Consider the following 11462-nt stretch of genomic DNA (forward strand, 5'->3'; position numbering starts at 1 on the left):
CACATCTGGGATTCTAATGCTAATATTTAAATGTGGTGACTGCACTTCCACTGATACAATCTGGTTTCCATTTCTACCACTCCACAGAAACCACTCTCTGTAAGATCACCAATGATCCCATGACTTTTTTCTTAAACCCCATCCTTCATCACCTCCCTAAAGTCTCTGACTGATATCTAATCCCCTTCTTCTGAGTACTCTCTCTCTCCTCCCTGGGTTTTTGTGACACTACTCTAGGTTCTCATCCTACCTCTCAATCCTTGGTCTCTTTGGCAGGATCTTCATCCATGTGCTACTATCTTTGTGTGGGTATACCTCCAGCTCTATCCTGGACCGTCTCCTCCCTTTGGGTATATTCCTTCTTTACTGGTGATCTCCTTAGCACCATATGTTTAAGTATCATCTCTATGTAGGCGATTTACAAATGTACATTCATCTCTCTCCAGAACTGTAGTCCCCACATCTCCAACAGTCTGCTAGATATCTCCACCCTGATCTCTCACGGGCATCTCAATTTCAACATGTCCAAAGCAGAACCAGTTATCTTTCTCACTAAGCCCACCCCTGCTTCTGATTTTCAATAGTACTCTTCTAATCACCCAGGTTTGTAACCTAAGAATTGTTGCTGATTATTCACTTCCATCCCTTGTAGCCAAAGGCTTGCCAAGTCTTATTGATGTCACATTTTCAAAGCCTCTCACATCTGTCCCCTTCTTGCTATTCATACCGCAAACCACCTTAGTCTGGGACCTCATTGCTTCTTGCCTGAACTACAGGCAATAACTTCCTAATAAATCCTTCTAGTCTCTACCATCTCCAATTCATTCCCCACACAACTGACGGAAAATGGGATTTCTGAAGCATAGTTGGATCACATAACTCTTCTCCTCAAGCAGCTCTGATAGCTTCCTTTTACCTCTAGGGCAACTTTCAAAAACCTCCTTTTTGGAGCAGCTAAGTGATACAGTGGACAGAGCACCACCCCTGGAATCAAAGAGACCTGAGTTTAAATCCAACCTCAGACACTCACTAGCTGTGTGACCCTGGGCAAGTTACTTAACCCTGTTGCCTCCCCCAAAAAATCCCTCTGTTTGACATTTAAAGTCCTTCACAATCCAGCTGTAGCCTCTCTCTCCAGGTTGATTACACGACTGTACTTTACATACCCTATACTCCAGACAAAGCCGGATACTTGCTATTCCCTTTATACAAAATTCCCTCTCCTGATTCAGTGCCTTTGTACAGGACGTCCCTGATGTGTGGAAAGTTCTCCCTTCTCACCTCCACCTCTTAGAATCCTAGCTTCCTGGGGGCAGCTAGGGAGCACAGTGGATAAAGCACCAGTCCTGAATTCAGGAGGACCTGAGTTCAAATCTGACCTCAGACACTTGACACTTACTAGCTGTGTGACCCTGGGCAGGTCACTTAACCCCCATTGCCCCGCGCAAAAAAAAAAAAAAAAAAAAAGAATCCTAGCTTCCTTCAGGATCCAGGTCAGGTGCCACTTCCTTCCACTGATTGCCCCAGTTTTTAATACTTGTGTTTAGCATAGTCTATATTTACTTATCTGTGAACATTTGGTGTTTGTACATGTGTGCCTAGCATGGCACCAGTCACATAATAAAATTCAATAAATGCTTTATTTATTGGGTAAAGAGTTTGGGATAAAAATCTTTAGACTTTCCCTCCATTTTCTGTCTGTTTTGGCATCCTTCTTCCAATTTCATCTTTCATACCCTTGGGATAATTCTGCTTAGTTGGTTCTCTAACCAAGCTTTCTATACACTCATTTTCCTCACCACTACTTTATGTGATAACCCTACTCATATGCCTGCCCTCCATAAGATTTTACAAACAGGTTTATGTTCTAAACCAGTATTTTGTTGGTTGCCCATAAATTTTTATGGCTCAGAGGCTTAGAGCTGAAAGGGACCTGAGAAGTCAAACTCCTTATTTGACAGAGGCTCTTTCCACTGTACTACACAGCTTTCTCTCAGTTTGTCGAGGTGATCGAGTATTCTTTGGCTGTAGCAGGCTCTGACTTCTTTCATTCTTCTTGTCCTGACACCTGATTCACATTAGCTAAACTTCCTAAGGAAACTATGAACATTTGTGTCAATAGTTGTTGTTTTATCCATTTCCTAATTTTTGGCAACCCTAGCTTATTTAAACAAGTCAAACTGAAGTCACCACAGCCAGAAGACCTTTTTTTAATCTTTCTCCCACTTTTGGTGTTGGTTTTGATCTTTGCTCTAGCATGTTGGTGATCTGATTGTATAGCAAGCAGCTGATTCAGAAATGCCTTTCATATCAATAAGATAGTCATTTCCTGTCTATTAAAAAGTAATCAATTTCATTTTTTATTATGTAATTTGGTGTTCATTATGTCCAGCACATTGCAGAGGAAGTAGTTATTGTATGTAGTTGTGAAGCTTTAGGGGAAAGCTCTGTGGCTCAGTGGATAGAGTTCTGGGCCTGGAGTTCAAATCTGGTCTCAGACACTTACTAGTTATACGACCCTGGGCAAGTCACTTAAGCTTGTTTGCTTCAGTTTCCTCGGCTTAAAATGATCTGGAAAAGGAAATAGTTAACCACTCAAGTATCTTTGCCAAGAAAACCCCAAATGGGGTCATGAATAATCGGACACAACTGAACGATGACAACAACCAGTGTTGTTCAATGTAATCACAAGCCTTTGGTGTCTCTCCTTTCTGACTCCTAGAACATATGTTCCAATATAATTTTCACCATCTACCCCTTGCATTGTCGTCATGACCATTGGTGATGGGCTTCTCTATACTTAGGCAGATCCTGTTAAGCGAAGAGGGTCCATTAATGGGATGTTTATTCAAAGCTTTTCTGGAATTATAGAGTGTAACTGATCTTGCATGTAATTTGTATAGTTTTTGACAACTCAGGATATGCACTTGAATCTTACCTCTAACACTAATTGTATGACCATAGATAAGTCACCGAACCTCTGTGAGTTTCCATTTACTTGTCTGTAAAATGTAGGCAATAACATTTGTAGTGAGACGAACAAAGCACAGTCTTTGGTGTCAAAGAGTTCTTATGACACATAATAGCTGTGTAAGCACAGCCTCCTAGACCTCTGAGTGCCCTGGGCTAATCTGCATTGTTGGGCAAAGTTCCTATTTCAGAAGTTCCCTGTGTCAATGACATCACAGGTCTAGATAATATACACCTCAAAATACCTTCAATACCTACCTCATGGGGTCATTATGTCCAGAAAACCCCAATGAAAAAAGACAGGTGGGGTCAGGGGATTTAGAACTGAATGGAATGTTAGATGTCACATTTAAACTCTCCACTGAACACAAGGAGACTAGAACCCAGAGTAGGGGCTCTGACTTACCTAGAATCATGTTCAACATAGGAAGAAACAGAGCCAGAATTTAGACTCAATGTGACCTGAGTCAGGATGAGGGGAGGGGGGGTTAGATTATGTCAGCTTCAAAGGAATGAGGTAGTAAACTTTGACCTCTAAGCAGTGGGGGCAGGGAGAGGAAGGATAAAGCATGGCAGTGACAAGACCTCAGCAAACAGAGGCCCGGTCATTGAACCAGGTAAGAATCGGATCAAAGGATCATCGTTTTAAAGCTGGAAAAGGCTTTAAAGGCATCATCCAGTCCAACTCCCTCATTGTGTAGTTAGGAAAGTTAAGTCAAATGTCCAGGGTGCCACCATTAATACATATTTGAGGAAGGATTCTAACTCAGATTTTTGGGGAGACTTGTATTAACTGATGCAGAGTGAAGTGAGCAGAACCAAGAAAATAATTCATACAATGGCAAAAAAAAAAAAAACCCTGTAAAGGTCACCAACTTTAAAAAGACTTGAGAATTCTGATCAAAGCAATGACCAACCACCATACCATGGGATTAATGGTGGTGCATGGTACGTACCTCTGGACAAATAGGTAATAGACTCGAGATACAGAATGAGACATTTTTTTTGACACAGTGTGAGAATTGGTTTGGTTTTATTATGGATATTTGCTTTTCTTTTTCCAGTGAGATGAGGAAAGGAGGAAGGAAGGAAGGAAGGAAGGAAGGAAGGAAGGAAGGAAGGAAGGAAGGAAGGAAGGAAGGAAGGAAGGAAGGAAGGAAGGAAGGAAGGAAGGAAGGAAGGAAGGGAGGGAGGGAGGGAGGGAGGGAGGGAGGGAGGGAGGGAAGAAGGGGAAAAGGGAAGGAGGAGGGAAGGAGGGAGAGGAAAGGAGGAATAGAGGGAGGAAGTTTTCAATCATTTACAATGTGCCTATGAGTAGAGAGTAAGGAGGAGAGAAAATAAATGCTTGTTAACTAAAAATAAATCAATCAAACCTAGGTTTTCATTTAATTCTAGTTCTCTATCCATTACACCACACTGCCTCAAAAAAGTAATTAAGGCAAATGTCTGACTAAGGTCAAGGGCAACAGCCCAGAGCTCTCCAAAGAAAGAAAATTATACCAATGGAGCAAAGCCCAGAGAAGGTATTTGTATACCCTAGGCACGGGTGTCTTAAACTTTTCATACTCACAACCCCTTTTTGCCTGAGTAATTTTTACTTAACCCCTGGTGTATAGGTACATAAAATAAGAATACATAACCTTTTACTGTTGCCAACTTTTTTGCAACCCCCACATTTGGTCACACAGTTTAAGAAGCCAGGCTTTAGGCAATACCTATGTATCACTGTCTACAGAAGATGAGTAACCCATGTCACTTTGTATCACAAAACAGACAAATGCCAGCAATTATTGTTATTATAGATACAGATACCGATACCGATACCAATACCAATACAGATACAGATATAGATACAGATACAGATACAGATACAGATATAGATATACCTCTTCTTCTTACAGGTGAGAAAAGTGAGACCAGCCAAGTTAAGCAATTTGCCGGAATCAAACATGTAGTAAGAATCAGAGCTGGGATCTGAGCCCTGAATTGATGTCTTCTTTCTTCACACCCAAGGCTGCAGATGATCTCAAAGTTCCTTCCAGTTTCACATTCTGACCTGACGGAGCCTGAGTGAGGATCCTTCAACAAGAGCCTAAAAACATCAGGCTCTTAACTCCCCTTTCTCCTTATTCTCAGATCCATGACTGCCACATGGCTAAAACCTGCCAGTCCACCACTGCTCCGCTTCTTGCTGGGCATTATTTAAAAAAAGCTCTCATGCCTCTTTCCAAATCTATCCTATGGTTCATAATGGAAAGGGCTCTATATTCGGAGTCTGGAGACTTGGGTTCAAATCCCAGCTCTGGACAAGTCACTTAAACTTTTCTGGGCCTCAGTTTTCTCATCTGTAAAATAAAGAGATTGGTTGCCTGGATCATACGGTTCCAAGCCCCTTGTCCATAAAAAGAAAACAGTGCTTGCTGCAGATTCCCAGATGTTTGTAGGCAAAATCTGACAACAGGGGGCACTAGCATTCCTCAGTGCTGTTAAGAGGTGAGATCAACCCGGGAAGGAGGAAGTAATGTTGCTTGGACTTGAACCCTGTGGTTGCAGATTCAATAAGTCAAACCAAGCTGTATTCAACCTGCCTTCATCATTATCCAGTTAACAGAGGCCATTCCATTAAGAAGAAAATGCATTAAGATGCTAATTTCAATAAACTCATACAAAGCTAGCTATTGCAGGAGGGGCCTCTGAGTCTTACCTTCTCTCTTGTTGGGCTCTCTGTTCTCCACTGAGGTATTATCAGTTCGTGCTGTGGCAAGGGATTTGCTTCACTTTCTCCTCCTGCAGAACAAAAGGCACAAATTCCAATGAAAGGCTGGGCCTCCACAGTAGGTCAAGGTGGACATGCCACAGTGGAAAGACCTCAGTTCGAATCCCAACTCTGTCATTTACTACTTATGAGACCCCAAGATGACTGTCACATTTCCCTTCTAGGTCCAAATAGGCGATCCTGTGACAAATACTTGCATTTCATTTATGGATACCATTACTGCCTTTCGCAGCAAATTATCCTTTATAAAGGACCATAAACCATTGAGGATCAGAAGCTAAAGGAGATTCCAAACCTAGTTGAGCATGAACTAGACTTTAAAATCACAGGCAGGGGGGTGGCTAGGTGGTGCAGTGGATAAAAAAAATCCGGCCCTGGATTCAGAGTTCCTGAGTTCAAATCCAGCCTCAGACACTTAACACTTACTAGCTGTGTGACCTTGGGCAAGTCACTTAACCCCCAGTGCCCCACAAAAAAAAAAAAAAGAAAAAATCACAGGCAGGCCTTCCAATAATCACAGTCCTTAAAGACAGTGACATAATTAGGGGAATGATTTCACCTGTGTGGGAAGTATGGGTTCAAAGTATCTTGTGTATCAGCATACACCCCTATAAGCCCAAGATGAAGGAAATGGTGTGGTTTAGAGTTGTTAGTCTATCCTTCCAAGTTCCTTGGGAAAGAGCTTCTTAAACTTTTTCTACTCTAGACCCCTTTTTGCCCAAAACATTTTTACTCAACCCCAGATATGTAGGTATATAAAATAGGTATACATAACTGTTTTACTGTTGCCAAATTTTTCCCCAACCCAACTATTCAGGGGTGGCAACCCACAGTTTAAGAAACTTTGCCTTAGGGCACTATCCTCCGGAGCTGGACAAGTACTTTCGATTGTGACCAGGCCCAACTCTTCAATTAAATTCAATTGAATCCTTGGGCCCATTTTGGCATTCTTTTCAGCTCAGTCAAAACCCTTGAGATCTAGTGTTCTGTTGCTATAGCATCCAGGCCATGATGAGGCATCAGTGTAGAACACTGGGGGAGGGAGGTAGAAGGGCCCACACAAAAATGCCCATTCAAGTCCCTGTTCTGTTTTTTACTTACCTCTGTGACCTCAGACAAGTCACTAAACCTCTCTGCCTCAGTTTGTTCATCTATAAAATGGGAAGGATTGAAACGGATGGCTTTTGAGGCCTCTTTCAACTCTAAATTTTTGAAGTCAGCATCTATTATGCACCTACTGTATATAAAGGCACTAAGCCCAGGTGTTAAGATGAAAATAAAACAGTCTGAAGGTGCTACCTTCTTACACGGAAACACCACATTTTATTATTCCATGAACCTGAGTCTTGCTGACTCGCCAATTAAATTAAAAACTAAATTGTATGTTCCAAAAGAGGAGGAATTGGGGCAGCTAGGTGGCACAGTGGATAGAGCACCAGCCCTGGAGTCAGGAGTACCTGAATTCAAATCCAGCCTCAGACACTTAACACTTACTAGCTGTGTGACCTTGGGCAAGTCACTTAACCCCAATTGCCTCACAAAAAAAAAAAAAAAAGAGGAGGAATCGTGCCTTGCTTTCCACCTGACTTTACCTCACGCAGTTCCTATACATTATCCATACAGGAAACACTTAGTGAATTGAATGGGACTGCTCATTATAAAGACATCCTCTTAAAGGGTGATGGACCCCAGACATCCTCACTTAGTGGTCATTAAAGGTGAAGGGTTTTTCCTTCTCAGCACTCACTGAGCATAGCCCAGTTAATTCTAATTCATAATCAGGATGGTAAGGATAGTTTTCTACTCCATCAGTCAACTATCTACCCCCACCCCCGGTTTTCCAGCAAGGCCACCCAACCTCTATAGGATGAGGAACATGATTCCATTCTCCCCAAAGCATTGAGCGCGCGCGCGCACGCGCGCGCACACACACACACACACACACACACACACACACACACACACACACACACACACACACACTCTTACCCTGTTATTTCAGATATTCCAGAATGGAAAAGTGTATGTGTTGGGGGGATGGAGGGAAGGATGGTAAATGAGAGGAGGGAGTAGAGAGACAAAATTCAAAATGCACAGAACCTGTGTCTGTCAACTCTCTATTTGTCAGCTACTCCAGGGCACAGCTCCTGCCTGGAATGCTCTGTTCAGCTTCCAGGACTGTGAGTGACCACTCCATAAACATGAAAGCCCATTCGACTGCACCCTTCGAAAGCTTCTCTGGCGGACTTAGGTACCGACAAAGTCCCAGGACAGGATCAGCTTGACTCAGCTCAGATCAACTCAGCTCTCCCCCTAAGTTATGTTCCCGCACCCAGCCCCTTCTCCAGAGGAAGGTTTGGTGCTTATCAATTATCTTAAGTCGGGGACGCCAGCCAAGCCTTCCAATCTCGGGGCGGGGCTGTAATTTCTTAAGGTTGTAATGAATGAGTGCAGTGAGTTACCCTCCCAGGACCAGAGAGCATAGAATGACAGAGCTGGAAAGGACCTTAAACCACAGAATATTGGAACAAAATGGGGACTTTAAAGCACAGAATGTCAGAACTAGAAGGAATGTGAAAGCACAAAATGTCTTTAAGAGCTAGAAGAGATTTTAGAACGTCCAATGACAGAGTTTAAAAGAACCCTGGAACAGACGTTAGCACAGAATGACAGAGTCTTAGAGCATGATTATTTCAGGAGCTGAGTGAAGATTGGGGAGTAGGCAGGGGTATGTAGTGGTAGAGAGTGGAGAGAGCTCGTTCCCTAAGAGAACTCACGAGAAGTACACAGTCTGCCAGGGCTGCCCCAGCGCCTGCTGTGCGTCTAACACTGGATCGGGCGCCGAGGATGCCCCCGGGACTAAGCTCGGAAAGCCAGGGCTCAGCCTCGCGCACCGAATCCCGGGTGAGCGGGGATATGGATGCTCTGGGCTGGCGGCGGTCCGGATAAGGCTGTTTATTTATCCTGCGCTCGGTCCAGTCCCTCTGCAGGAGAGGCAGCTTAGCTCGGGAGCGGGCGCAAGACAATTGAACAAAGCCGAGCCGTGCCCAACCCTTAGTGGGGGACCTAGCAGAGGAGCCACCCACAGGGCGAGCACGGGCATCCCGAGGAAAGTTCCCAATCAAAAGGCAGAGTGAGGGAGGTTATTTTCCCTTCTTGTTCAAGCCACCACCCAGAACCCCGCACTTCTGCCCCTATTTCGGGAAGAAGGGGATCTCTCTAGGTTCCCCTCTAATCAGCGCTCCAGCCCCTTCTTCCAAAGCCCCAGCCCCACTGCACACACACACACACACACACACACACACACACACACACACACACACACTTACTTCTCCATCTCGGATCCTGAGCCGCCAGCAGCCCTAGGACAGGCAGGGAAAAGGAGAGAAAGCACAGCCAGTCTCTCCCCGCGACCCTCAGCATGGCTTCTCCCAAGCCCTTACAGAGTCACATCCATTCTGACTGAGGCTGCTGCTTCTCCCCTCCTCCGCCGCTCCTAGCTCTCCGCCTTCCCCCAGCTGCTGCCTTCCTTTCACAGCTGTGATGCTCCACCCCCAATTCAATTCAGCAGGATCCGGACCTCCAACTAGCCAGGGTTGTTGTAGGGGAAATCGAGCCTGGGAAGGGCGGAGCTGCAATGGACCGAGTCCAGGCAGGTGTGATAGGAAGAGAGGGGAGGATAGAGACCAAAAGGTGCAAGATGCACATTTGGGGAAGTTATGTGGATTCAGAACTAGTTAAATGACCGGATGCAAGAGTAGTTGATGACTACTTTCAGGGAGTCTCTAGTGAAGTGCCCAAGAGATCTATTCTTAGTCCCTGGCTGTGCAACATTCTATCATCGACTTACGTGAAAGCATAGGAAGCACGTTTGTCAAATCAAAGAAGGGAGGAAAACCCTAAGAATGCAGTATAGAATCGACATGCTCAAAGATGGATCGATTGGAATAGGATGGAATTTTAAAAGGATAAATATAATTCTCCGTTTGTGTTCGTATTTTTATTTTTCAATACTTCAAAAATACAGGATTGGGAAGGTTTCACCGTTCGTGTAAAAAAAAAGAGAGCTAAAGGGTTTTAGTGGACTGCAGGCTTAAATTAAGTGAATGTGGTAGCAGAGCAAAAGCTAACTGCTCCCCGGGGCCCTGCATGGGGTATTGCTCTGCACCCAACCCTTGTCAGACCACATGTGAATGGCCATGTCTAGAGATGAGCGCTTCATTTTCGGCAGAGTACTGACAAGCTAGAGAAAGTCCAGAGGCGGGTAACCAGGATGATGAGGGGACTGGAGTTCATGCCATCTGAAGCTTGATCGAAGGAACTGGGGGCGATTAGCCAGAAGACACAAAGGCGACTTTATTAGTCCTTCACATACTTGCAAAGAGCTACTAGATATTTTCTTCTTGGCCTCAGAGGGCACAAATGGGGAAAGTTGCAAAGAGCTTTCCTAAAGTTAGGCGTTTATGTAAGGAAAAACTGCTGAACAGTTGGAGCTATATATAGCCACTAGCGTTTCCAGAGTGATTTAAAGTTTGCAAAGCACTTTGCAAATATTATTTCATTTGATCCTCAAAACAGTCCAGCAAGGTAGCTTCTATTAATAATCCCATTTTACAAATGAAGAAACTGAGGCACAAACCAGTTAAGTGTCATGACCAGTCACACAGCTAGTGTAGGCCAAATTAGAACTCAGATCTTCCTGACTCCCAAGTCTAATACTCTATATTCACTGTTCCATTTAGCTGAGCAGAGAGATTAGAGACATCTAAAAAATGGGTTCTGGGTCACTAGTGGTTTTAAAGTCATCAGATGGACACTATTGGAGATATTGTGGGAAGGATTCTTTACTAGACATGCCTTGAATTAAATGGTTTCTAAAACTCCCTTCAGAGGGAAGCTAGGTGGCACAGTGGATAGGGTGCCTGGCCTGGAGTCAGGAAGACATATTCCTGAGTTCTAATCTGGCCTTGGACATTTAATAGCTGTGTGACCCAGGGCAAGTCACTTAACCCTTTTTGCCTCAGTTTCTTCATCTGTAAAATGAGTTGGAGAAGGAAATGGCCAACCACTCTATTATCTCTGCCAAGAAAACCCCAAATGGGGTCAGGAAGAGTTCGAAGCAACTAAAAAAAGCAAAACCCAGAACAACAACAACAAAACTCCTTTCAATTTAGAAATCCTGTGATTTATTAAGCACTTATTGTTATCTGAGATCCAACCGTGGTGGGAGATAAAAAGTTTAGCTCGATCTGCCTCCTGCTCCCTGGAGCTCCAGTCTAGTAGGGGATTAAAACAGACACAGACAACCAGAATACACCATTTATATGGGGATTACCAGCTCTGCTACTTGCTGTGTGACCTTGGACAAGTCACAACCTCTCTGGCCCTCAGTTTCTTCATGAGTATGTAGAGGAGAAGGGCTTGTCTCCCCATACCACAACCCCCAGCACCACTGACATGATAGGATACTGTCTGTTCAGCCATCACAGAGGCCACCGGAAGAGGGCAGGTGCTTCTGCAAAGTCAAGTCACACTACCATGTGAGTGGCCATTGAATGGAGAGCCATGCACTCACTGGGCACTGTGGGAATGATGAAAAGGAAATAAAAGACCGGTCTTTACTATAGAATCAGAGAATGTCCAAGCTTTAAGAGACATTAGAATATAGAATACAGAATTTGAGAACCTGGAGATAATCTAATCCAACACCTTCACT

The 11462-nt window shown here is 44.1% G+C and overlaps 1 protein-coding gene across 1 annotated transcript in view; it reads right to left on the reverse strand.

Moving 5' to 3' along the window:
- ADAM19 (ADAM metallopeptidase domain 19) overlaps positions 1-9262 on the reverse strand; it is a 145517-nt gene extending 136255 nt beyond the window's left edge. Inside the window, exons 1-2 of the mRNA XM_043980257.1 lie at positions 9076-9262; positions 5675-5757 (exon numbers count right to left, since the gene is read on the reverse strand). Of these exons, the coding sequence (XP_043836192.1) occupies positions 5675-5757; positions 9076-9169 (177 nt within the window). The 5' untranslated portion in view covers positions 9170-9262. The remainder of the gene's footprint in view (positions 1-5674; positions 5758-9075) is intronic.
- Between the last annotated feature and the right edge of the window lie 2200 nt (positions 9263-11462).

This window comes from Dromiciops gliroides, chromosome 2 (genome assembly GCF_019393635.1).
Source record: "Dromiciops gliroides isolate mDroGli1 chromosome 2, mDroGli1.pri, whole genome shotgun sequence".
In the NCBI taxonomy this organism is placed as follows: domain Eukaryota; kingdom Metazoa; phylum Chordata; class Mammalia; order Microbiotheria; family Microbiotheriidae; genus Dromiciops; species Dromiciops gliroides.